We start from the raw sequence: 27,248 nt of genomic DNA on the forward strand, positions 1-27,248 counted from the left end.
ATCATGATCCCTATTGGGGTAAACAGAGGCTGTAATTACAACTGTGACCTCTGTACATTATCTCTTTCATGTGATGCTTTGTTTAGATCCCCATTAACTAGCGTACACAGCAGCTACAAGAGGTTAGATTGTTAAAATACATAAGAAAGGACAACACGAATTATCCCACCAGAGAGCAAAAATAAATAAATAAACATTTACACAGTAGTTTGAATTATTGCCTTTAAAATTATAAAACAAATGATTTAGCACATATTGTATAAGAAGGCATTATACAACCAATGGCAGCAGCATCAGCCTTGGAAAATCTCTGTCCACCCCAACTCTGTGAACTGCCCACCACTACTGACTACTGCAATGCTAATTCCTCTTACAATATTTCATTTGGAAGGCAACCAATAGTCAGCGTGAACGTGAGACATCTGTCTCCCATTTGAGAAATGTTCCTTTCCAAACTAAATAGCAGTGAAGACTCTATGTGTTATCATTCATAAGAAGGGAAGCTCATTTTCAACAGTAAAATAAAATAATTGAAAAATACAGGATAAAGGTTTTGTAACCATATTCCCTCACAAAATGTGAGATTAAATGGTGTTTATCAGATGTATTTTGTTCTATACTGTCTCCTCACAGGTTTGTGTCCTTTCCCCTCTGTATTTTGTTTCATACACAAATAAATGCCCAAACCATCATGAGGGTCGACCTTGTTGCCAAAACTGTGGCTGATGCCATCATTGTTTCCCTCCCCAACAGTGATGATGTTGATTATGGTTGTTAAGGGTCGTGTGGGGCTGGAGCGTATCCCAGCTGTCACTGAGCGAGAGGCAGGGTCCAACCTGGACAGGTCGCCACTACGGGGCCAACACAGAGAGACAGACAGAGACAGGCGTCCTTTTTAGTGGCAACAGCATAAATTCACACAGCTTACTGTACGTATGTTGTTACTTACAAGGCCCAGATTCTTATTGCTGCAATGCAGAAAAATAAAACTGGTTTAAAAAAATCAATATTCCTAACTTCATAAATCGTAATTTTAACTGTTCGTTTTTTTTGTTTGTTTTATCTTTTATCTGTGAAACCTTTTTGAGTTACCTTTAATGTAAACTTTTTTTTTGACATTGTCAGGAAACGTAATTATTGTGAACAGCAGTCTATTTCTGACAGCAGCAATGTTTTGAATTATCTGCCATATTTGCAGGTTATTCCCACAGATTCTAATCGTCGTTCATTTCAGTTACAGTTTTATCTGCATCATTGGTTTGGCCATTCAGTGGGGTACCCACCAATGTCACTTATTCAACTTAATGAATTAGTATATCATTAATATAAATATCTAGAGTTGGTTTTAAACATATTAACTTGCTTGTTCCAAATACACTATTTGTCTATACAGTCATTTTTATTTATTAGAATTGTTTGTTCACCATATAAGATAATAGAGACAGGAGTAAAAACAATTTAGGTTAAAAAGATAACGGTGATAAAAACATCCTTTCATCGTGTCATTAGTTGAGAAATAAAATGGCTGAGCAGAGTCTGATCTTCATAAATTAAGAACTTTGTCAAATATAAATTTAGGAGCAGTCATTACCTTTACAAGGTTCCCATTTTAAAAACCATCACTGTGTGATACCGTTACAATTTGTGTTGTTTCTGCATTGCACTCATGATAAAGAATCCCCAGTTAAGGGCACATGAACTGGGAAGCATGCCTGTTTTTAGCTCTCTTTCTTCTTCTCTTTCCCCATTGTCTCTTCCTTTGTGTCCCAGGATAAAAGAATCAGCACAGTTGATGATATTTGGACCATCTGTCAGCAGTTTCATTTGATAAAGTAGGTTTTTAAAGACGCGGGGGCATCAGTCACGCCAAAGGTTAATCCCAGAATACATTCCACATGTACATTCCCATGCACACACACTTTATCCATCTATTGCACAAATGCTTTTATTTGACTTGCACCCAACCAAGTATCAGGTTTCTGAAGGCAGTTCTTCACCAGGAGGCCAGACTTGCTTTTAAGCCACGTTCAAATTTCTTATGTCACAGCCCACAGTGTGTATTTGAGTTATCATCTCTCGTGAAGTGACGAACTTCACGCACACTGTTGCAAAATTGTAGTGTGATTGGCCACTGCAGTGAGGTTTAGTGTGAGCATTCTCTGGCAGCGGATTTCTTTGCTTTAGAAAAGAAGAAAGGCACGTAGACTTCTCAGGCTCAACAGTGCAAAAGAATAAAAGCTTCAAAAACAAAGCATTTTTCATTTCAAAAAGCATTGTAAACTTCTCAGGAAGACAAAATAAAATCATGCTGTAGTTCTCGTTTAACCCCCATTATTCACCTTTTAACTGTCAAATTATGTGTTATATACACAGCAAGGTGTTTTATTTTCAAAGTCTTTTCCAATAATTTTCTATCCCGACTAATGTCACAAGTCCAAAAGAAAAGTGACTATGTTTATGAAAAATTCTGTTCTTTTAAACTAACTTTCACAGAGATTTAATATGAATTTATACTTACGCTCAATATGCTACAGTGTCTGTAGTTTAGTTTAACTATCTTTTTTTGTTTTTTTTTCTACTTTAAAGACTGTGTTCAGTCGTCTCAGAGATGTTTCTAGTGTATAGCAGCTGGTAGATTTCAAAGGTTCAGAGAACTAAGGAACACTTTTGATCTAGTCGCGATCTAGCTGTGGCAGCCTGGCAGGACACCAGGACCTGTTTTGAAATGATTTGAAAATTTCATGGCCTTCCTATGAATTTTAATTTCTAAAAGGAATTGATTAATTTGTGCTTGGTGCACCGTGTATTCAGGGTTTCTGTTCCTCTTGCTCTTTGGTGCACACAGTGACACATTTACCACACAGTAGTTGCTTCCCACTTCACAAACTATTGCATGCTTTTTTTTTCTTTTTTTTTCAGGAAGGCTTTGCAGCTCAGCCTAAATCCACACAACTTTAAATCCAAGCCTGTGCAGCATACACCCTGTTGGAGAATGAACACAAAACGGTTAACTTCACTTACAATATCTCCAGTGTTCTCTGTTCTGGTAAAGTTCCATCCACATGTCAGGATGGCCGAGTGGTCTAAGGCGCTGCGTTTAGGTCGCAGTCTCCCCTGGAGGCGTGGGTTCAAATCCCACTTCTGACAGTAACTTTAACTTTGTTGTCCATGGACCATAAGGTCAGTGCTGGCTATATACTAATGTGACTTATCTAGTGCAAACCCAGGAGTGATAAATGTGCCATCAACATGCTGCCCCACAATTTAAAAAAACTAAAAAATAATTTTTTCCATAATGTTCATTGTTCATATGATCCTCCTGAGGTCAACATTCAGGAGTAAGTAGAGACCAAGCATATGTTTAAATCCTTGTTTAATATACTGTGTGTTTTATCAGTTGCACAGAAAAGGATTCACACTTGCTTCTACCTGCATAATGTTCAGGTTTATTTGACTCTGCACCCATTTTGATGTTGTCATTGTTAGAACCGAACAGTTCCGCAACAAACAAACGAATCCTATCAAAAACTCTAAGAAAAGACGAGTGATTTATCTCAGAAAGCAGACTCACCTTGCTCGCTCATGGTAATTGCTGCGTGTCTAGCTGGCTGTCTGAGTGATCTCACTTGGCAAAATTCGCCTCGCCCGATTTCACGCATCAGCTCCTTTTCCATCATACAAGTTCCATCAAAGTGTGGGGAAGAGCTCGCTGCAGAGATAAGGTGGAAAGAAAGAAAAAAAAAAACCAATATGGCAAAAGATCCTAGCACTGGGCTCTGGAGCATCTGCTCAATACATCCATGTTTCGGTGTTTTCAGGCTGCAAGAGCTAAAATTCAATGAATTTTGCCGAATTCACACAGACCAGATGGGTGATTACCTGTCAAATGTTATGTCTTGTTTAGTCGCGTGTGCCCTAATCCTGTCTGTGTTTCTTCCCATTATCCTCAGATTTCCCACTTATTCTGAAACATGTAGAGATGTTGACCTGTTTGTCCAATAGCCCAGTCACGCTGCCACTTACTGATAATTGTGCCCCTGCTTTACTTTTCCTGCTTGATTGCTCCTTTTGCTGAAGAATCAGTACCGTGTTTCATACATTTCATTGATGATGTCCTGTTTACTCTGGAATGAGAATGACGTTGGACATGATCATTTTCAGTTTAACCTATTCAGCCCAGTGTTAAATTAACAATTCAACTGCATACACTACAGCGTGTATAAGTACTTTTAATGCTGAAATGGTAAATGCATATTCTTTGCGCTGCAGGTTTTCACCTGCCTTACAGGTAAGGATAACAATTGAAATTATGTTTTACAAAATAATTGGTACTAGTGTAATAGGCCAATGAAATGAAACCACATCACATAAATCACGTAAAAACACGTTACAAAGATTTTTCAAAGCAGATTCTGATTTTTTGCTTCCCTTCTGTTTCTCCTTTTCTCTGTCCTCTCCCTCCTGCTCCATCCAAACTTTTCTTTGTTGCCATGGTCCATTTGCCCGCTGTTTTGCCATCAATGCCATGGATCTCCTGACACCACTACACCTCAGCAGTGGGAGGTTAATTTATCTCTCATTACCAGGTCCTGCACATGGCCATGTTCTGCTGTCACTGGTTTTCTGTGATTAAGTCTGCTTAGACCATTTAAACAATAGCTCTCCTGACTGTGTTCACCCTCTCTCTCTCTCTCTTTCGCTCTACATTTAAACTGCACAAATACTGGCCAATCTCAAAATTGCAATTTATTCCCAAGTATAGACAATTTAAGATAAATGAGAAACTGTAGAACGTCTTTTATGCACCTAATGCTAAATGAGAATTTTTTTTTTTATCTCAGCAACACAATCACAGTTTTAAAAAGTCTAATTTTAGCATCTGACTATTGTAAGTAAACTGTTCTACTTCTGTTAGAACGGTCTGTGCCATTGTTTTTTTTTTTTATATAAATATAGAGTTCTGCAGGGATCAAGTCCTGGGACCTTAGTATTTTCCATTTACATTATGCCACTCTGATTAATAGAACAGTGTCAGTTTTAGTATATGCTGATGATTCACAAGCATATTTAGAGTGGTGTGTGAAAGCAGGTTGGAACAGGTGGAGAAAAGTGTCAGGTGTGTTGTGTGTTAAAAGAGTATCAGCAAGAATAAAAGCAGAGGTGTTCAAGACGGTGGTGAGACCAGCAATGTTGTTCGGCTTAGAGACAGTGACACTGAAGAAAAGACAGGAGGCAGAGCTGGAGGTGACGAGGATGGACAGGAGACATCAGAGGGACAGCTCATGTTAGATGTTTTGGAGATAAAGTCAGAAAGGCCAGCATGAGGTGGTTTGGACATGTTCAGAGGACAGACAGTGAATATATCAGTAGAAGGATGCTGAGGTTGGAGCTGCCAGGCAGGAGGTCTAGAGGAAGACCAAAGAGGAGATTTATGGATGTAGTGAGAGAGGACATGAAGTTAGTTGGTGTGAGAGAAGAGGATGCAGAGGACAGGGTTAGATGGAGGCACATAGTTCGCTTTGGGGACCTCTGAAAGGGAACAGCCGAAAGGAAAAGAAGAAGAGTCAAGCATATTGAGAGTATCTGAATTAAGAAACTTCCACACTTGCATTGCCTACACAGTAGTGTCTGATGACCACCTAAAAATTCAATCACCACATTGATTTTTACATTTTCTGTCATGTTTTAACATACTCAGAAAAACAAAACCCATAATCAGACCATTTCTACCAGTAATTAACTAGAGTGATGCGAACCCCCAGTCAACGTTAAAATCCATTTCAACATTTTAATTAGTCACATACATTAATCATTATTACAGTAACTGCCTATAAACCTAGTGAGTTTCCATCAGTGTTGCTTTTTATTGCCCAATGTGCTCTTGGTTCATTGGGCTGATGTTATACTCAGTGTAATAACTATTACTGACATATTTGGCTGTGTTCATCTACAGTTACATTAAGTACATTACCAAGAAGAAACATTTTTGGTATTTAAAGCAATTCCACCCACACTTGCCCAAACAAAGAAGCCTAGAAACTTCAAAAGCCCTGTTTTGATGCATGTCAATACACTTTATGTGGATTTTACATAGTTGAGATAGTGCAGCATGATTTAAACCGAGAAATATATAGGCGCAAACTGGCAATTGGACAAACAGAGACATAAACAGAAAGATACTTCAGTGACCTTATTACTATTCATATCCAAATCCCAGGTTTTTTCATGCATGCTAGCTTGATGTGTGTGCAATTGCTATGCAGAGCAAAACAAATGCTCCAACAAGAACTAATGTGGTTATTGTTCAGTTTTTCGATTTGGATTCGTTTGTGTGCCAGTGACATATTGAAGGACACAAACAAAAAGAAATCACTTGGGTTGAAATTGGGAAGCGTGGCATTATTTGGCATCATTTGACAGTCAGTACACCCACTGCACATGATCACATTTGCATTCTCTCATAAAACCTTTTGCCATTTTCTTCCGTTTCTCAGGCCATTGAATTTTTCACCGAAATGTCCACTTCAGTAACGCCATACAATTTACTTTTGAATTCCAGTGCATATTTAGTCCACCCATGATTTCTTTTAGTATCATAACATATAGCCTGGACCTGACTAGTCGTGAAAAACAGGGCGTACCTGAGCATTTCTAAAGGCATTGATAGCTGTTGCAAAATGCCACCGAAGATTGGAAGGAAACTTACTACAGTATCACTTGCAAGACATGATAATCCTTCAAATACTTCTGACTGTGTCTTTTAAAGTGTCCATGGTGTGGTTGTGTGACATATTGATTGTCTGGGTGTGCAGAAAGAGGTTAAAGTGTGCACTACTCTAAATGTTTCTTCTCAGTCTTAAAACTAAAAGTATTGTCCGAAATAGCATGTATTTATTTTATTTGTGCCACACTTTACTTTCAGTTGTAATTATTAGAAACAGTTACAATGAGGTATTTCATTTATACTAAGCTTTAAAATTTACCTCGGACAACTCTACATGAAAATACGTAGAAAAAAGGAGAATTTGTAATATATCAAATATTATTAGCTGTTAAATTATCGAGCAGCATTCTGGGAAAGGTAAACACATAGGAACAGTACACACCAGGTGCAATCTGTTTTTATTTTCACATAACATCTAACACTCATCAGTCATGTCCTTGGCCGCCTTATTGACCCAAACTGAATGAATAACTGAGTGAATATGTGTAGCCATGCATGAAAACAAAGAACAAGGTCCTTATTGAAGAACACACTAAAAGTGGGCAAAAGAATCCTCCTGGGTAAGTCAAAGGATTTTGTTTCAGTTCATGTGAGATGACAAAAATCCAAAATTTTACATAAGAATGAGACAAGCAATAGGTACATTGACTGTCTTGTATTTAATCTCATAGTAACAGGCATGTAATTTAGTTTTACCTGAAAATTATACTATTATACACATTTAATGTAATAGCTTGCTATTAATAAAAATTGTAGGAGATCATTTGTTCATATTTGTGCCAAGGAAAGTAGTTATTTTAAGTTTTTTTTTTTTCTTATCCCTATGAACCGAAGTGCTTTGTGGAGGAGACAGCCTCCTCCACCCAGACAGTCAGACCACGGTGTAATCTACTCAGAGTATGCGATGGGTTAGAAGTCCAGCAATTTGCAAAAGCAACTGTCTCAAAAAGGAGTGTGGGGGGGGCTTTTAGGACAATTTACCAACCAAAGAGTTTTTTTAGGATTAAAAGAAACATATTGGCAATTGTTGTTAAAAAAAATTTTAAAGTTGGCAAAATTTGACATTTCCGGTATAAAAGATCGATGACCATGTTTACAACTGATGAACTCTGTCAGTCCAGATGATCTTATGTATTTTTTCAGAAAAAAAACACTGCTTTTCTAGCTGCTGATACTTTATGTCACTGCCCTGATTTTATCCCCTTACTGCTTTTTCTCATTGTCTCTTCTCCACATCAGCTCTTTCTACTCAACCCTTAGTCACTATCCTAATTTATTATCCATTAATGACAAGCGTGATAAAACCGGTTAGTTCCCAGTTCATCCGTCAGACTAAGTAAACCAATTTCATTAGGCATTTGGGATTAGGTTTTCACACAACACATGGACAGAATAACACACACATACACATATACCTCCAGTGGTCCAACACAAGACACAAGGTCATGGCATTTTCATGTCAGGACAGGATGAAAATAGAAAGAGGGCCATGAGCTGGACAGACTGAGGCACAGTGAGTCAGTGGGCTGATAACACAGACAGACTGAATCAGTGGGCTGAAAGCGGAAGGGCTGTTTGTAGGAGTTTGTGTGTGTGTGTGTGCGTGTGTGTGTGTGTGTCTGTCTGTCTGTCTACATGTCTGTGTGTCTGTGTGTCTGTGTGTGTGTGTGAACAGAGCAGAAGTTCCAAGGTTTTTAGAGGGTTAGCTGCAGGTGGTGAACACCAGTCCTGCAGGTCCCTGTGGACCACCCAACACACACACACTATTTTCTGCAAGTATTATGCTCTTACTCATACCATCTGTTTTGGTTTATGCTGGAATATCTTCTCTATCAAGTGCACTATTACATAGTAAGTACTATTGTGCAGCTTGTGATCCATTGTGATTTGTTATATAAACAAAGGAAATGTGTTTTATATGTATTGTGTTTAATACTGAATTAAACAGAAAAGGCATTTCGCCTCCATCAAAGTGGCTCCTGATACCTCACTAACAGCCTCACTAGTAGTGTCACCGCAAAAGAAATGTGTGCCGAGAGGCATTGGGATTCTCCACAGGGAAACACTGTCCCCTTGTGGTAAATGTTTTTGACGTGAACAACTGTAAAGAAGATGCACTATAACAACCATCTTTCTTGTGGACAAGGGTTGGATGTGCTTCATGTTTGTCTCATCATCACAAACCCATCAACTTAGATTTAATATAGATAGACATAACTGTTATGTGACTGTCAAACCTGAAAACATGGCGATAACTGGAGCTGCAATTGTTGTCCAAAAACTATTTGAAGCACATGAATGACCCACGCTGCATGTATATATAAACACAGGCATAATGTTTGAAGAAGTTTGAAGATGAGTAATTAAGGTATGTCAAATCTTTTTGTCCTTCTACGATGTTGCCAAAATAACTTTAATAAGGTTTTCAATTGTTCAACTTGTGCAAAGGTTTTCATCCTGTAAATTTCAATTGGCAAAAAAAAGAGTAAAACAAAGTTGTTGTTGTTGCATCAACATAACGTTCAATGCACATTCAGTTATCACAAATGTTCCTTCATCAAAGATTTTATTTTTTATTTTTTTTAACAAGCCACCGGTGTGACTGTGGCCATCACAGGCTTCAGGAATCTCATAACCTCGAGAGAAGTAGTCAGCTGAATGATTGTCCTTGCTGAATGTTGAAACAGACAGGCTGCAGAGCCAGGCACCACCTGGTCACCCTCCCATTTGCCTCCTTCATCCTCTCGACCCATTGAAGAGCGTCATGAGCAGTCTCCAAGGTGAATTCTCTCCCCAGGATGCAATACTAAAAGGACTCAAGGTTTTCCTGCTTTTTTCCTCCACCATTCTTGTTCTTTCTCTTCATTTTTTCATACGTAAGAAATTAAAATATAGGCGAAAGAAAATGTCGTCCACTGGATGTTCCCACCATTGCCACCAATTGTTAAGGAAAAAGCAGTTTAATTTATCCACAATGCAGACACAATAATTACATCTAATACAAAGTGAAAACTAACTAAACCTAAATCACCACCAATCAAAAGATGTGGTTCAGTCCAAGCAGGTGGCTTCAGCATTTTAGTTAGCCACATTGTAAAAATGTGTGCACCCTATTTAAACACTGTAATGAATTCTAAATCGGGGAAAGTGTAATTTAATTTGTTGAAAGGTTATTCCAAATGAAATACACCTGTTTAGAGAAGCAAACCTACCTGTGAAACAGCCAACTAATGAAGTGGGAGAGTGATGTAAAAGAATAATGCCCTGTGTGACTGTGGCCATCACAAGCACATCATGTGTATTTTGCAGGTCAGCTGCCACTTTTCTGGTTTTGGCTTTTTTTTCTGCTCCCTGGGATTGATGTGAAGCCTGGGCCTGCCCCCAAACGACCTCTTATTTTCTTCCCTTTCTTGAGAAGAATCCAAAAGGAGGAAGAATCATTGACAAAAGTTATTGTGTGGTATAGTTTTGTGACTCCTCTCGGCTTAGAGATCAGGTTTTAATTGTACTTTAGTTTCCATTTCAATTGTCCTTTGGTCTCCAAACTCTGTAAAGTCCAGTGTCACCGTGAGATGTGTGTTCTCCAATCACGTCTCTTATTTCAATACTTGAGTTGAGTTGTATCAAAGTAGACGTCAACCCATCTGACAGTAAGTCATGGAAAACTGGCACCCGACAGATGGTTTTGTGGACCAGTGTATAGACTTCATGAGGTGGTCTGTTGGCAAATTAGAGACTTGACTCTTTACTCTCATGTCTCATTTATCACAACCAGACTTTATGATGAACTGTCAGTTTTGTCATATCAAACTTTTTACTTTCATCATAATCATGATTTATGTCATTGTATCATCACAGCTCACTCATTTATAGCACTGCATACCACAGCTGTTTGTTGTCAATTTTTTGTGCTTCTTTGCTTTTTTTGATGGGTATTTTTTTCTTTGTTTTGAAGCAGAGAGCAGCTGTAGCAAAGCAGTGATCAATCACAAAGGTATAACTGAAGCATAATCAAATGAGAACAAAATCACTGTCATCCTATTATGTGACTCTCCTTTCATTTCTCAAGTGGGAATTGTCGTTCTATGCTTCCACGTTCTATGTCGACGTTCCCACTCCCGGAAGGCGGAAGACGTCGCTCACGTCATATTTCCCACAGCGCGAAAAGAGAGAAGAGTCTGAGCTGCACAACCATAACAACAAACTGAGGTAAGTTCAGGGAATGTTTCGACGTGGCTGTAAAGATTTGCTTTCAGCGACACATTATTAGGTTGTTTTTAGGGAGTTGCACTATGCTGAACGGGGTTTCGCTGTCGCGTGAACGTCGTAAAGTAGCACAGCAAGTTGTTAGCTAGCGGAGAGTTAGCATGTTGAGTTGACAGCGTGTAGCACTGGCTTCCCAGATAAGATCAACACCTTACAATGAATTAAGTCTTGTAGCCAAGACGTTGGAGCCGCAACTGTTGTATTTTACACATAGTTAAGAAATCATAAGGCTGCCACATGCTATACTTAAAGTAAGCTCCACAGGCGGAATCAGCTGCAAGAACGGGATCATGTGTGTTTCGATCTCATATGTATCACGCAGTGTGCGCTGCAAACTGTGTCAAGGTCACGTATTTTTTTGTTTTTTTTGTTTTGTTTTTTTAGATAATCAACATGTTTGCTCATTACTTTTCCAGCCGCTGCTGTTACTGTAGACGCACGTTTCATGAGAGACTTTTGTGGACCTGATCACCTCATAGGCTCTTAGTAAACCAGCCTGCTTATCTCACTGATGATGTCTGTCAAAAACTTTCATGAAACATTAGAAAACTGTAAAAAAAAAAAAAAAAAAAAAAAATTATCCTGATATCCGAGGCTCAGAGCACAAAACGACATATTTTTTCTGTCATTCTTTCTAATATACTGACTAAGCAAGATCATGAAAACAGTTGTTGATTCATCTCGTTTCATTTGACTAGAGTGATGTGTTTCCTGTGTGCAGATGATCTCACAGTGTTTTGTCTTTGTCGTTGCATGTCTCTTCCAAAAAGCAAAAATGTCAAAGATAGACAAGATGAGCATCCTAGGGGTGAGGAGCTTTGGGGTTGAGGATAAAGACAAACAAGTCATCTCTTTCTTCTCTCCTCTGACTGTGCTGGTTGGACCCAATGGAGCAGGGAAAACGGTATGAGAGCATGTCTGAGTGCAAAAGTTGACTCTGAAGTGTGACCTGTAGAGAATGAACCAGCTTCACAGTATTTCTTTGAGATGACACGTGCACTGGGATTAGGCTGGCTCCACTGATGGTTTATCTTTGTTAAATTTTGCATGAACTGCCAAAAACTGGATGAAATGGAAAGTGCATATTTCACATAGTATAAGTTGTACAGAATGACTTTGTCTTTGTGTGTTTTCAGACTATTATTGAGTGCCTTAAGTATGCAACATCGGGAGAACTTCCCCCTGGATCTAAAGGGGGTGCTTTTGTTCACGATCCAAAGGTGTGTTCACTTTCCTGCATTGGTAACATTGAATGTTTTGGATTTCACGTGCTTATTGTTTTTGTTTGCACTGGAACAACATAAAGAAACAGAGAAGAAAAGTCAAATTTGATAAAAATTCCCACAGCACTCAGAAGTGGACTGGATAAAATTATTTCACCTTGACAAAATGATGTGCTTTTCAAGCATGTGATGCTCCTGTCACTTGTATTTACACCCACCTGTGGCAAGTAACAGGTGTGTGCAACATAGTAATCAGCATAGAGGATTTGGGGTTGCTTTTCTGCTTACCAAAGAAGTTTGGGGCCAACATAGTGGACAGTGTCACAAAGCTGCATCTCAACCAGTGGTCTTCCAGCAGGACAATGACCCGAAACACACTTCAGAAAGCACTCAGAAATGGTTCAGAACAAAGCGCGGGAGAGTTCCAAAATGGCCAGCAATGGGTCCAGATCTCCGGTGTCCCATAGAACACCTCAAATCAGCAGTTGGGAGAAGGTGTCCTTAAAAATCTGAATGACATGGGGCAGTTTGAAAAAGACCAGTGGTCAAAAATTCCGGTAGAGAGGTGTCAGAAACTCATTCATAGTTACAGGAGGCGACTGATTTCAGCTATATTTCCAAAGGGGGTGCTACCAATTTTTAAGTGAAAGGTGCCAATAATTTTGTCCAGTGCATCTTCGAGTGAATTTTTATTGTTTGACTTGTCTTCTTTTTTGGGGGGCGGCAGTTGTTCAGGTGCAAACAAAAACAATAAGCACATAAATACCGAAACTTTTGCAATTGGAACAATTTTCAGAGACGAGGGTTGCATCTTCTGACAGAATTGCCAGGGTGCCGATATTTTTTGCCACGACTGTAATTATAATCCTTATAGCACAGACAAGACCACTACTTTAAATGAAACTTAAGCATCACAACAAGCTCATTATTATATTTGTGTTCTCCCTGCTAGTAGAATCCTAATAATATCAAAAACGTTGTCCAGAAACCAATATAAAATGCATCAGCATAACACAGCAGCCCACTTGACATGTTACATTATTCTTCATGCTCGAGCACTTGATCATGCCATTTTACATTGGACATGCATGCACAGTTATGGTCCCTTTTATCTGTTGTTGCAACGTTTGGAAAAAAATATTTATTTAAATTTTTTTACAACCAAGTGTTATGGAAGTGGTGGTCACCAAGTGGTGCCAGATGTGTAGCTGATGTTTTATTTTCTTTAATAGCTTTTAGGCAATATCTCAGGTCACACAGCACAGACAAGCAGGCTAATCCAGGCTGCAGGCTGACACACCAGTCAGAAACCATAAGTGGAAGAGACCTGTTGTTGGTTTGAGTGTCTCTTTGGGATTGGCACGATATGGTTTATTTAGAAAATCAACGAAATTATCCCATGAAATATTCTCTGTGTTTGTTAAAGATGTGTCTGGAACGTTTAAATGTACCAAAGCCTCTACTTCAGGTCCTTGTTAGATAAGCATTTCTCAGGCTGTTTTGTTGAAGTACATTTATGCTGATTGACTTCCAGGACGCCCATGAGACGGATGTACGAGCACAGATTAAACTCATGTTCACAGATGTCAACAGAGAGAGAGTCACTATACAACGCTCTATGTCTTGCACACAGAAGGGAAAAACATTGTCCTTTAAAAGTTTGGAGCAAGTCATCACCAGAATAAAGTAGGCTGTCATCTCGAGTGACTTTACCTTTTTCTTTTCTTTTTTTTTTTTCATATCAAATTTTGTTCAGTACTGATAAATGAGATAATATTACAGATTTTCTCATTCAGAGATGGCGAGAAGGTGAGCATGTCATCAAAGTGTGGAGATCTGGACCGGGAGATGATTTCTGCATTGGGTGTATCAAAGCCTGTGCTGAACCATGTCATCTTCTGTCACCAAGAAGAGTCTAACTGGCCACTTAGTGAGGGCAAAGCACTTAAAGACAAGTTTGACTCCATCTTCGCTGCAACTAAGTAAAGCCAACACATACTTACATGTTTGACTATTTCTTAATATGTTTATTTCTTTATTTTCTTGAATGAAAAAGCATTTAATTATGTAAAAACAAACCTAACAAACATATTTGCACCTGAGTCTGAATATTAAGGTTCATACACTATTCAGATGTTACCATTTTTGGAGAAATACTGGTGTTTGTCTCTCTTCCAGGTATATCAAAGCTCTGGAGACGATGCGTCAGCTGCGTCTTACACAGAACCAAACCGTTAAAGAGTGTCAGGTAGAGCTGCGTTATTTGAAGCAGAACAAGGAGAAAGCCCAGCAGATCAGAGAAACAGTGGCCACCAAGGAAGCTCAACTGATGGCCTCTAGAGACAACGTCCAACAAATAGAAAGCCAGATTGATCCACTTGAGGTCAGTAGATGTGTTTGTTGATACTGTGTGCAATTCTTAGACACTAAAAGTAAAGTGAGCTTCAGTCATGAAGATTTTTATCTACTAGTCAACTTTAAACAGAAAATCATAAATTCATATTAGTGTAATGCCACTGTATTTTTAAAACGGCACACAAAGTTTTGTAAAGCTAGTTGGCAAATAGTTCCAAGTATCTTGTAGAACTTTCCACAGATCTTCTGTGTCTCACTGTCTTTTTACCCTTCATGTAATTCCTGACTAACATCATGATGTTGAGGTCACTGCTCTTTTGGGGCTGATCAATCTATTGCAGGAGTCCTTGTTCTTTTTGTCTCTGGGGATTGGTCTTTGTGACTGGCTGTACATTTGGGCTCATTGTCATGCTGTTGAAAGAGTTTGAGACTAGACAAACTGTTCCCAACTTGTAGATAACAATCTGAATTCCAGTCTTACTGCCAAACACGGTACCGTATTAAGATTTGAGAGGTGTTTAACTTCTAGTCAATGTATAATTTAGGCTTCTATGCTTTCTCCCGTAAAGATGGCACAGACAGAATTTAAGGATGTTATTTTGAATTAGTAAATATATTTGATTGAGAATTTTTAGGTATTTGACATATTTTTCAATGGATGTGAGATGAATAAAACTAAACATATAGTAAAACCTGTTGCCCTGTTATAAGTATAGCACTAAAGTGCCTTATGATATTTATTTTCAGAATCGACTGATGGATATTGACACAAAACTGGGAAAAGTGATGAAGCTGGATAATGACATTAAAGCTTTAGAAAGCAGGAAGAAGCAGATGGAGGAAGACAACAGGGAGCTGGAGGAAACAATGGAACAGGTAACGTAATAATATGTGATGCACAACATATCTTATCAGATCTTTCACAGATACCACTGATTGTGGATGCAACACATGGCTGAAAAGTTGAGGGAAAATGAAAAACCTGTTAAGGATGATGAAGGTAAAATGCAGAAAAACAGCAAGTCTGCCCACTTGTCTGTCTGTGGTTTTGTGGCGCTAAACAGCTGCTTAATAGAACTCCAGACTCCACTCCGTATGCCTTTCTATCCTAAATGGGAAGCTCAAAGAAAGACTGCAGATGGCAAATGGGGTTGTCGTAATTCTCTAATGACCAGCCAGTTCATCACTGGCCTGCACTGATAAGAAGCTGTTTTACTGTCTGAAGCTTCAGCTGCCAGGTATTTCTCATCTCCATCTGGAGCTTTGCAGATATGACTGAATCTATTTATTTTTGCGTGACTATAGTGACTCAGTATGTTTTTTTTGTGTTGATCTACAGTTGGTTGCAAAAGTTTGCATGCTCTTATTATGGAACGTCAAAAAGAGTAAAAGACATCAACTTACTTACAATACTCAATGCACATGCAGCTAGTACTATTTTTATTTAATTAGATATCAATTACTTAATTATAGCTAATTATAGGGATGCAAACTTTGTGCGGGGGCGGCAGTGGCTCAGTTGGTAGAGTGAGGTTCGCGCCCCACTCTAGTTTTAGGGTTAGGTTTGCATCCTCTTGCATGCAATTTCAGTGTAAGCAAATGTATATTAATAATAATAATAATAATAATATTAATAATATTATTATTATTATTATGCATATTCATCTAGTAGAAATGCTCTTTCATCATCAGAAGTAACAAAAATGGTCAAGGACTATGTAATAATGAGTTAAAATAAAATTATATGGGTGAAAAAGTACACGTCCCCTGTGATAAAATATTAAAAATTACCCTGAATTATTACACGTAATAACATGTCTTGGTTTAAATTTGAACAGTTCAAAATTGGATGTGTGTTGAAGTGACAAACCACATAATTTTATGTTACTAAAGGACTAGTTCTTGTTGTAGTTCTCTTCCCCCTGGGAATGCACTGAAATAGAAAAGTGGAGCTAGAGTGAAGCTCTATGACCCAGAAAAGGGTCCTTGTTTTTAGAGTATATAAATATGAATTTTGCAGCATTATATTCAAATTTTGTTGCTGGTGATATTGTTTCTTTTTAATTTAGATGCACTTGAAACAATGTAATGTTCCTTTATGCAGACATCTGCACATCTATCATGTTTTTTTGTTTTTTCAGATTTTATTTTTTAACGCTGTAACTTTGTATAAATTTTATACATTTTGCTGAGCTGTTCCTATTGAGCCTCTATTGAGTCTCTAAGCCAGTGAACTGTGTATGTGGTAGGTGTTTCAAGGTTCAGACGAGCAGCTGCAGGACCTTTACCAAAACCACCAAAGGACCGTGAGGGAAAAGGAGCGGAGGCTTATAGAGTGCCAGAAGGATCTGGAGAGAGCTGGGCGGGAGTGTCAGAGACTGAACAGAGTCAAGGCTGATCTCTTGGTAGAACAAGGTACAAACACCTGCACACTTGTACCCATCGGGGTAGCAAATGTACTTTTTAAACCTTTATACATGAAGCAAATATCATAAACTGCTCAGAGCCACTTTCTAAAAGAAACTTGGACCACTGCTTATATATTGATGTTTAAAATCAATGGCACACAGCTTTCTAGTGTTTGACTATCTTAAGTACAACTAAATTGGACTTGTTTACCTTTCAAGTATTCAATAATGACAGGTAACTTATACTGTGAAAATTTAGTGAAGAGTGTAAACTTGCAGGGTACTGTTGAAAATAAAGTTATAAAGCCATATACAAATGATAATATTTAGGTAATAAGAGGCCAGAATCATACGGGTTATAACGTAAAGTTAAAGTTGGAAGTTTCTAGTTAGAATTAAAGTATCAATTTTTCTGATAAGTTTGTTTCTTTAAGAACTGATGACAATGTTTGCAATCAATAAAGACAATTATTGAATTAGCTTCTATTTCACACTTTTGTTTTTATTCTGTGCTTCCTCTTCTTCTGTGCCACATCTCTTCTCACCTGTAAATCAAAGCAGTCAACAATACCTGGATTCATACCTTAATATATCATTAAAGATCTTTTAAAAAAAATACCCCTGCTGACATATAGGGGCGGTGGGTTGGAGAGTCTGGTCAAGTCTTTCCATCTTTGCCACTACAGATGTTACATTAAAACTGTATTAAAAGCAAAAACGGAGAGTTATGCATTTTTTTTTTCCTCAGATGTTTTAGTTACCAGGTCATAACTGCAGCTCTTGGTGTTTAGTTTCCACATTTTACCCCTGTGATTTCGGCCTTTTATTACTCAAAAATATATCCCTTCTTTATACTAAGCTATAATGTCTGCATTAGATTTTCCCATGCTGACCCCTGTCAACATTAAAACCACCTAGTGCCAATAATGGTATATACTTAGTTCATTTTATGTCTTTGTTTTATTGACATTTTTCTATCCAAGCCTTTGACTAATCCAAGGGCAAAAGTAAGACTAGTTTAATGCCTATAATGCTTTTGTGAAAACATCCTTAGAACTTAAATTATTTGAACCTTGGGGGCAGTTCTTTTATTGAAATATCTAAACTGAAATTGTATTTATTTAGAAAAATGGAGTGTATATACTATCAGGTGGATGGAGATCATTGTGGACTAAATTGGCTGCTTCTACTTTCTTTATTCCAGGCCGTCTTCAGCTCGAGGCAGACCGCCACACTCAAAACATCAAGAACCGTGACACCCAGGTGAGGGGGACATCTAGCTCTCGTTCCATGGAAGCTGGATGGTGTTATTATAATTTCTTGTGGGTCAAAGTATTTGTTAGATGAAGTTTAAAAAAATATAATCTAAAACAGGGGTCACCAACCTTTTTGAAACTGAGAGCTACTTCTTGGGTACCGATTAATGTGAAGGGCTACCAGTTTAATACACACTTTTGAAATGACAAATTTGCAAAATGTACCTTTAATTATATGTTGTTATTATTAATATTTAATTACATTAATTAAATTAATGATTCATCTATGTGAAGACACTGATAATGTTGTATTTTTCACAATAACTATCAAATGTGATTTTAAAAAAGACTAGCAACAAAAAAATTAGATGCAGCTCACTGGTAAGTGGCTCAATGGTGAACTATTTCTAGAACAGGCCTGCAGGCGACTCATGTGGTCCACGGGCACCAAGTTGGTGACCCCTGATCTAAACGTATAAAATATTTTTCTAAGGATATAAAAACAACTATTTACGACAAAAAGAACATATATAGTTTTAAACATGTATATGGTTGCTCTCATCTCCTTTTTAGGTTCGTTCTTTGTCATCTTTTCTGGAGATGGAGGGTTATGATCGGCCGCCGTTTGCCACTCATCAGCTTCAGAGCTTCCATCGTCTCGTCACTCAAAGACTAGAGCAGGAAAAAGATACAGTCACTCAGGTTTTGGTAAGAAATCCAAATTTTTATTTAAACCTTGTGTTACACAGTGTAAATGTTATGGTTTAACTAACAGCACCAGGACTGATTTAGAGCTGATTTTGCACCACTGGTATTTATGCTATTATTTCATCTTATGCTATTAAACAGCTGTGTTCATATAGAGTTTTATTATATTTTCAGTCAGTCATGAATAAATGTGCTGTTCATAACCGATTGCTTCTCGTATTATTCTGTCCGTTCAGACAGACCTGCAAGAAAAAGAGCAGCAGAAGCAACAGTCCATTGATGAAATGAGAGATAAAAAGACTCGCCTGGAGAGAACCGTGGAGCTGAAGAGGGACCTGCAGGGAAAGAAGCAGCAAGAGCTGAGGAACGTCAGAGTAGAGCTGCAGAGGCTGGAGGGTTCGTCCAGTCGACTGCAGCAACTGGAGAATGACCTAGCTAAAGCGGTGAGTATGCAATTAATGGATATGAAAATGTTGTCTTAGGTGTGCGAAAGTGGTTAGCTAAATAAATAAGTTTTTTTTGTTTTTTTATTTTTTAGTCAATATAAAAACTGCACATTTGCTTTTCTTATGCTTTCTTTAAGTCAGGCCCTTTTCTTTTTCTCAGCTAAAATACTGTTATAGATGTGAATCGAAATGTTTCTTTGTTTCACGCAATTTTTTTTAAGGAACATTAAAGCAGCCTCGTTCATATGGATTTCTTCTTTTGTGTGTGTGCACATATTTATGTATTTTACAGTATTTATCACAGTATACAGTGGCAAGAAAAGGGTAGTATTTTCTTACATTATTTGGTTTTAAAAAAACTTCTTCTGATCTTGTAATGTAACAGTAATCTTCCAAATTAATCATATTTTATTCCAGATGTAGACTCATTCAGTATGACAAACTGCAGCCTCATGAATATCCAAACTGGATTACTTCCAAAATCCAAAAGTCTTGATCTTAGTTTATCTCATTTTCTGAGTCATCTGCAGATGCTTCGTGTGGCTTCAAACTACATCACTACTGCTCTCTTATAGATTGAATTCCAGGTTTGCTAACTACTGACTTTGGTTAGTTTTTAAACAACTCTTACTTTTTCTGCCAGAACATTTAATGTTTAATAGGTGTGTTAAATAGAGACGTGAAGCTTATAGCTTAAGCAGATTGTGTTTGTCTTCTCCTTTTGAAATCGTATCGAAAGAATGAAATTTTGACCAATTATTTAAAAAAAACAAATAACTAAGTACTTTTGTGTGTGTGTGTGTTTTCCTCTACAGGAGCGCGAGCTGCAGAGCGCAGTGCAGAACTCCAATGTGGAGGAGCTGAAGGCTGAGGTCTTGGAGCTACAGAGGGAAAAGGCTGAACTGGATCGTGCACAGAGGCAGCTCGACCAAGAGATGGCGACGCTGAACACACACACCACCGCAAGCACACAAATGGAAATGCTGAAAAAAGACAAGGTGTTGAATATTCAACTTTTGCCTGTTGTCACAATGGTCAAGAACTAGAATCCGAAAGACAAAGTACACTACTATACTGTTTTCCTTTCTTTGTCTCTTGCTCATTCCTTCCTAAAGAAATCTGAGTGACCCTTTTGGTAATTGAACCGTGTTTGTTCATCTTCTCTCTGCTTTTGTTTCATCTCTTTCCTTACTGACTGCTGTCATATTTCCTTTCTCTGACGTTCTTTCCCTTCCCTTTCCCTCCTCTTGTCTGTCTTCTCTCGTTTCTCCAGACAGAAAAGGAGGAGCAAGTACGTAAGATTAAGTCCCGTCACAGTGAGGATCTGGTGTCTTTACTGGGCCACTTTCCCAACAAGAGAGAGCTGGAGGACTGGATCTACAGCAAGTCTAAGGAAATTAACAATACCCGAGATAGACTTGCCAAACTCAAGTTAGTAAGATATATGTGCAATAAAAGAAAATGATTCTGAAGTGATTTGCCTGTGGCACATGTTAGTGTTATGTTGTGATTTTTATTTTTCTTAGTAAAGATCTGGCATCAAGTGAGCAGAAAAAAAGCCACATTGCTACTGAACTGCGTAGGAAGGAGCAGCAGTTAGCCAGTGATGAAGAGAGGTTCTTTAATCTGTGTGGCAATCAGGATTTGGAGCAGGACCTGAGCAAGCTGCAGGAAGATCTGGAGAAAGTATCCAAACAAAGAGGTGAACGTTGAAAGATAAAGTAGAAGGAGGAGGGTGGAACTGTTGTTCTGTCTTTCTTCATTTCCTGCTACCTTTTCACTGGGATCTCTCTAGGAAAAGCAGTTTTTCCCTTGCTATGCACTAAATCTCTTTGTGAACAAATCGAATGGAAATATATTTGTAATGTGCATAGTTTCTACTTTTTGTTACAAATTGCACATTTAAATGTATGTAAAATGTGTTCATAAAATAATGTGACAATATCCCTGCCAGTGATGATCTTACACAAAGCACCATAATCCCATATAAACCTTGTAATAGCCTTTTGTTGTATTTAGCGGTTGAGCTATGTGTTTGGAGTAAAACTACTAAGAGGTATTTTAGTTGGTTGAAGCCTTGTACAGTGTGTACATGCAGTAACAAACAGCCTTACAAAAAGTCAGGTCCATTGCTTCTTAATCTTGTAGTTTTTATCACAGTGATAGAAGTGGTAATTGATAAGCTTATTTTGTCTTGCTCCAATGGTGTGTGTGTGTGTGTATGTGTGTGTACAGCCATGCTAGCTGGTGCCACAGCGGTGTATACCCAGTTCATCAGCCAGCTGACAGAGGAGCAAGAGCCCTGCTGTCCCGTGTGCCAGCGGACGTTCCCTTCAGAGTCGGATCTACAAGAGGTTATCAGCGATATGCAGTCCAAACTACGCCTGGTGCCAGACAAGTTGAAAAACACAGAGCAGGACCTGAAGAAGAAGGAGAGGAAGAAAGAGGATATGATGGCTCTCAGACCTGTTAGGTAGAGTGAAATAAAGCGATTGCGTTAAAACATGACATGTGTTTTCGGTTAGGGTTTTGTTTAAATATCAAATGATTCACTGAAAACGCTTTTTAGATCATTGAATTAGAAAGAGAATTACATATTTTTATAACTGGCAACATGAGTATCAGCTTCTTTAGGGATCAGTGTTGCCAACCCCTCTAGCAACTCTTTTTCAAAAAAGCAAATATCAAATCTAGCAAATCAGGTCACATTTTCTGGCGTTATTGGAGACCCTCACGTGAAAGCACGCATCGTTCTTACTCTTCTCAAGGAGCAGCATTGCTGCCGTAGACCCCTCCCGCATCCCAAAGTGCTTACAGGCAGCCCAGTCCTCGTGCAGCCCCTCCAGTCAGAGTAGAAAATGTTCACCCCCCGCTGTCACGTGTAACTGACTGTAAGCCAGGGCAGGATTTAAATGTAAAGTTTTGTTTGTCTAAAACAAATCACTGCACAAAAAAATTAAAATAAAACAAAAAGAGAAAAAAATCTTTGCCAGAGTTTGTCTTTTGGATCACTTTTGCCAGTCCCAAGCCCAGATAGAGGAGGAGGGTTGGAATTGTGACATAAAAAAAAAAAAAACAAGAATTGACAGAAGTTTACCTGTAGATCTACAAACATATTTAGGGATTTTTTTGTTTGTTTTGTTTTTTTTACTCACTTTTTGTCTTTGCCACAACTTATACCTCTCTCCTGCAGCGTCTATCACAATTACATGCACGTGGTCAATTATGCAAATTAGACGATGACATCATTCCATGACTTTTAGGACAGCTAATTGCTACTTTCCTTACTGAGGAGTTGGCAATACTGTTACAGAAGGACACCCATGTTTAACGATAAATTAAAACACTCAAATATAATTGCCAAGATGATCGATAATGTATTCATACACTCACACACTCATAACATAAAGGAACAGTAGAGACTATCACACCAAAAATAGATATTCTGCTTTCATCTGCTGCATTATTGAAGCAGTGCAGCTTGTAGAGAAAATAGGGTAAAATAATTTATTCATTTGTTTGCATTTTTATATTACTAATAGTTCCATAATACATCATAAAAGAGAACCTCAAATAAATAGTGACCAAGTTGTATGACATGTGCTCCACTAGATGGAGCTGGAGTTTCTATCGCTGATTAGTAGCCTGATTTTCATGACCTGGGAATAACCTCACAATTATTAGTATATGTGTTGAGACGTGCATACAAAATTGGACCTACACGCAAATAAGAGAAACTCAAACTTATGTCATTGACAGAATTTCTGGCAATGAACCTGTGTGATTGTTAAGCTCAAGTAAACAAACAATGTTGCATTTACATAATAGGAAGCAAAAACCCAAATTGGCCAATCAGAGAGCATCTAGAAAATATTTTACTATTGTAGAACACTAGCTCAGCCAAATCTATGTACTGACAATAGCAGAAGTTATACTGATGGTTTAAGACAGTTAGAGATGGTTCAAATGCACGATATAATACAGTACATCCAAGCACACATCTGTTCTGTTGCCTGAATAACTGCAATGACTCTTAGCCTCTCCTCATAGTATATCTGTCCCCCACCCCAGGCAGTCAATTGTACAGCTTCAGGAAAAAGACTTGCCTGAGCTGAAAAACCAACTACAGACTGTAAACAGAGACATTGAGAGGCTGAAGGAAGAAGTGGAGGAGCAGGAGACTCTGCTTGGTACCATAATGTCAGAGGAGGAAACGGCCAAGGCCTGCCTTCAAGATATATCTCTCATGGACAGATACCTGGTACAATCCTCTTCTCTGTCCCAGACCTGGAAATGTATTTGCTCGCGTCTTTATGTACCTTACTGTATTTCTTTTCTTTCCAGATGGACCTTAAAGAGGTGGAGAGGAAAATAGCTCAGCAGGCAACAAAACTCCAGGGAGTAGACTATACCAGAACTATTCAGCAAGTCAGTCAGGAGAAACAAGAAACTCAGCACAAGCTAGACACCAGTAAGACACCATTACGCAAGTGCACCCATTCAGGGGGAAATTCATTTTTTTTTTTACATCTTTATTGTCTTTTGAACAGTAGATTATATACAAAGCTTTTTTGTGTAGAAGGTCTTTAACCTTATGTAAAAGTGCAATTGAATATCATAGTTTTGATTTCATTAAATTTGTGGTTTCCAACTTGCTATCAGTGAAACCCAATTGACGCTAACACAATCTATTTCTGTTTTCATGAATGAATATCCTAAATTTAGTTTTTACAAGACTCAATAATAGATACTGATATCAAAGCACTTTTTTATTGTTATTTTTCTGTGCGTTTCATTCGACACACTATTTAAAAGTTTTCCTGAAAAGAATAAATTTTGATCATCTGTGATAATAAATACTTCTACACACAGCTGTTATCACACAGCTTCAGATTGACTTGTGATGATCAGGATAGAAGTGAGAATTAAAGCAATTCTAATTTCTTTTTCCCTTTGTCTTTGCTTATTTGTGTTCTTGAAGCCTCCAGCAAGATGGAGTTAAAACGGAAGCTGATCCAGGATCAGCAGGATCAGATTCAGATGCTGAAAAGTGCTGTTAATGAGACAAAGGCAGAGAAACTCCAACTGAGCAGTGATATGCAGAAACAACAACAGCTGGAGGAGCAGTGTGTTGAGTTCACCGCAGAAATACAGACATTAACCAGGGACATCAGGGTATGTTGGGGTCCTTTTGTTTTGACTCTGTATGCCACCATACAGATGAAATGAAAAAGTCATGCTTTGTTACAAATAATGCATTAGGTAAGGAGTACAGCCATCTTTATACCCAGCCCCACAGTTTCAGGGGTCTCAGAAGTATAGCAATGGTTTTCAGCCTTGACCAAGTGACTCCAATTAATCACATTTAGAGGAATAACAGTAGGTCAAATACTGGGGTGTGGGCCTTAAGTCAAACTTTAATTGTATATGGATATATTTTGGCATAGAATGAGGCTATACTGTATATACCAATATATAGTTAGATGTGTCCCATGGCCCTGTCTCATCTTTCCACTCACTCTCCATGACACCTCACAACCCCTCTGCCTTGTGTGGCCCTACTCACTCACAAGCTCTCATACAATATCATGACACACAACGGGCTGGTGTCTATAATTGAAACTAACACACGGTCACATTCCGAAGTCTTTCCACTGAGAAAGAGAGAGTGTGCACACACACACACACACAGAAAGAGTCAGAAACATCATCTTCTGACATTGTACAGTTAAAATCTGTGGATTATTCTTCTATGAAAAAGTAAAGTAGTATTTCCAGTAATCTGGTTACTGCAATGCATTTAATCCCTGTTTTGAGTCCAAGGAATCTGGTTTCTGGTTTGGACAAAAAAGTCACCATTAACTAAACTAAATCAAATAAAGACATTTTACTAAAATAGGCTATAAATTTTAGTCGGTAACATGTCACATATGGATTTGGCTTGGAACTGTACGTTTAGCTCACTCAGTAGAAATCACCAAGACATATACTGAGTATTGCCATTCAGACAAAAAATACCAAAAAAAACATTATTAAATATAAACAGCCACAGCAAAATAGAGAGAGAGAGAGAGCAATCTTAATAGGGGATTATTTGTAAATATTTTTGTAATAGCTAATAATGAAAATGATAAATCCTTAAATGAAACCCAGCAATCTCCAGTTTAAACACATCTTGGTTGTTTCATTTCAGACTCACTGTGCTGGCATACGTACCCAATGTGTGACACACATACTTTATGACCTGACAACATGCAGTATAATGTTAATATATTTTCACTTTGTGTAGGTTGCACTGAATCACGGTCATCTTGTAGATGGACTGTAGTTCTACTGCCACGTACAGTAGAAATAAGGAACATGAAATATTATGCTGCATTGTTTACCGTAGCCAACGAATTGCATGTTTTCTTTTTTTGACGTTCTTATTTAATTAATTTTTTTACAGTAAGAACAACAATTGCATGTTTCCTCTTTCCTCTTAATGTGCCAAACCAGGAAGCAAAAGAACAACTTTCCCCTTTGTCTGCTGCTCTGGAGAAGCTGCAGCAGGAAAAGCAGGAGCTGGTGGAGCGCAAGAGACTCAGGCAGGAAGAAGGACAGGAGAAGGTGCATGCATTGTCACTTTTGTCTGTATTTCTCTGCGCTGGAAAGTGGAGCTATTTAGGAAGAACAAGTTTAAAAAAAATACTTTTTCTTTCATAGTTTAAAAAAACAGCTTAGCAACTGAGCACATCACATGTTCTGATTCTCACTGAAATAACACAAATTTTTACAAAGGGTTTGTGCACCAAGCACAGTGTTTAACTTACTCTGCAAAATATGACTCTTTAAATGTCTGTTTATCGTAATCTAGTCACAGTTCTTATACTTTCTCATTGATAGATTACTGGCATTAAAGAAAGGGTCAAGGTGATCACCACATTGGAAAGAGACATCACCACATATGTTGATGAGGGCAAAGATGAAAACAAAGAGGTAAAATCTTTTCCTATTGTACTTGATGCATCTGTTTTCTTCCATGTGTCATTTTTGATTGACATTACATGCTGTACATACAGTTATCAGGAAATATAAATACATGACATTTTCATTCACCTTGAACGACCAGCTTAGCTTTACTTTTAACACTGCCATTATTTCCTTTTGATAGTAGCTGTAAAATCTCTGTAGCTGTATTTGCTTTTCATATTGTTTTTATTGTTTTTTACAGCTAAAAGAGGCTGAGCTTCAAGAAACCAACACTCAGCTACACGAGGCAGAGAAGAATAAGGAGAAGGTCAACAAGGAAATGGGAAGCATCCGTCAGGACATAGACACTCAAAAGGCATGACCTTCTGTCACCTTTGTCCTTCAGGTTTTTTTTTTTTTCTTTTTAGTACCTAAGTCAATCCACAGTTGTACTGGTTATAGCAGTGAAACACTGTAATATATGTATGTATCTTTAACTGTTGTTGGTTCTTATTGGTCCAGTATCTATACTCATCAATAGTGCTTATTGATCTTATTTCATGCGTTAATTTATTTTTTTAAAGAATAAAACATTGCAAGAGCAGTTATGGTGAAATTGTAACTCTTAGTAAAATGAATCCTACTCCTGCAAATGTGTAAATGTATGTATGTATGTATGCATTTGTTCATTTATCCATCTAATTTTTTTTAGGTTCAGGAGCGCTGGTTGCAGGACAACCTGACCTTGAGGAAGCGCGTTGAGGAGTTGAAGGACGTTGCAGGAAAACGTGACGCTCTTATGAAAGACATGGGGAACATGCAAGTCTCGCAGCTACACCAGTAAGAGTGCTACATCCTTTTTAACCACTTGTAAAATTAATGAATTGGAACAGCAAGATAGGGGACAGAAG

The 27,248-nt window shown here is 38.1% G+C and overlaps 1 protein-coding gene and 1 non-coding gene across 3 annotated transcripts in view; both read left to right on the top strand.

Moving 5' to 3' along the window:
- Positions 1 to 3,064: 3,064 nt before the first annotated feature.
- On the top strand, positions 3,065 to 3,147 carry trnal-uag (transfer RNA leucine (anticodon UAG)). Its single transcript has one exon. It is a non-coding gene; the product is annotated as a tRNA-Leu (tRNA).
- A 7,696-nt stretch (positions 3,148 to 10,843) lies between these two features.
- Positions 10,844 to 27,248, top strand: part of rad50 (RAD50 homolog, double strand break repair protein) — a 27,238-nt gene continuing 10,833 nt past the window's right edge. The window contains exons 1-22 of one of the 2 annotated variants that reach the window (XM_067492184.1): positions 10,844 to 10,933; positions 11,761 to 11,894; positions 12,127 to 12,210; positions 13,748 to 13,899; positions 14,010 to 14,195; positions 14,392 to 14,596; positions 15,316 to 15,444; positions 16,818 to 16,983; positions 18,181 to 18,239; positions 18,806 to 18,940; positions 19,177 to 19,383; positions 20,202 to 20,384; positions 20,660 to 20,817; positions 20,913 to 21,088; positions 21,622 to 21,859; positions 23,458 to 23,647; positions 23,731 to 23,857; positions 24,368 to 24,561; positions 25,885 to 25,995; positions 26,272 to 26,364; positions 26,600 to 26,713; positions 27,050 to 27,177. In XM_067492184.1, coding sequence (XP_067348285.1) covers positions 11,766 to 11,894; positions 12,127 to 12,210; positions 13,748 to 13,899; positions 14,010 to 14,195; positions 14,392 to 14,596; positions 15,316 to 15,444; positions 16,818 to 16,983; positions 18,181 to 18,239; positions 18,806 to 18,940; positions 19,177 to 19,383; positions 20,202 to 20,384; positions 20,660 to 20,817; positions 20,913 to 21,088; positions 21,622 to 21,859; positions 23,458 to 23,647; positions 23,731 to 23,857; positions 24,368 to 24,561; positions 25,885 to 25,995; positions 26,272 to 26,364; positions 26,600 to 26,713; positions 27,050 to 27,177 — 3,164 coding nt within the window. In that variant the 5' untranslated portion in view covers positions 10,844 to 10,933; positions 11,761 to 11,765. Of the gene's footprint in view, positions 10,934 to 11,760; positions 11,895 to 12,126; positions 12,211 to 13,747; positions 13,900 to 13,995; positions 14,196 to 14,391; positions 14,597 to 15,315; positions 15,445 to 16,817; positions 16,984 to 18,180; positions 18,240 to 18,805; positions 18,941 to 19,176; positions 19,384 to 20,201; positions 20,385 to 20,659; positions 20,818 to 20,912; positions 21,089 to 21,621; positions 21,860 to 23,457; positions 23,648 to 23,730; positions 23,858 to 24,367; positions 24,562 to 25,884; positions 25,996 to 26,271; positions 26,365 to 26,599; positions 26,714 to 27,049; positions 27,178 to 27,248 lie in introns of those variants that run through there. The other variant, XM_067492185.1, reaches the window with a different exon arrangement.

This window comes from Channa argus, chromosome 22 (genome assembly GCF_033026475.1).
Source record: "Channa argus isolate prfri chromosome 22, Channa argus male v1.0, whole genome shotgun sequence".
NCBI classification, from domain to species: domain Eukaryota; kingdom Metazoa; phylum Chordata; class Actinopteri; order Anabantiformes; family Channidae; genus Channa; species Channa argus.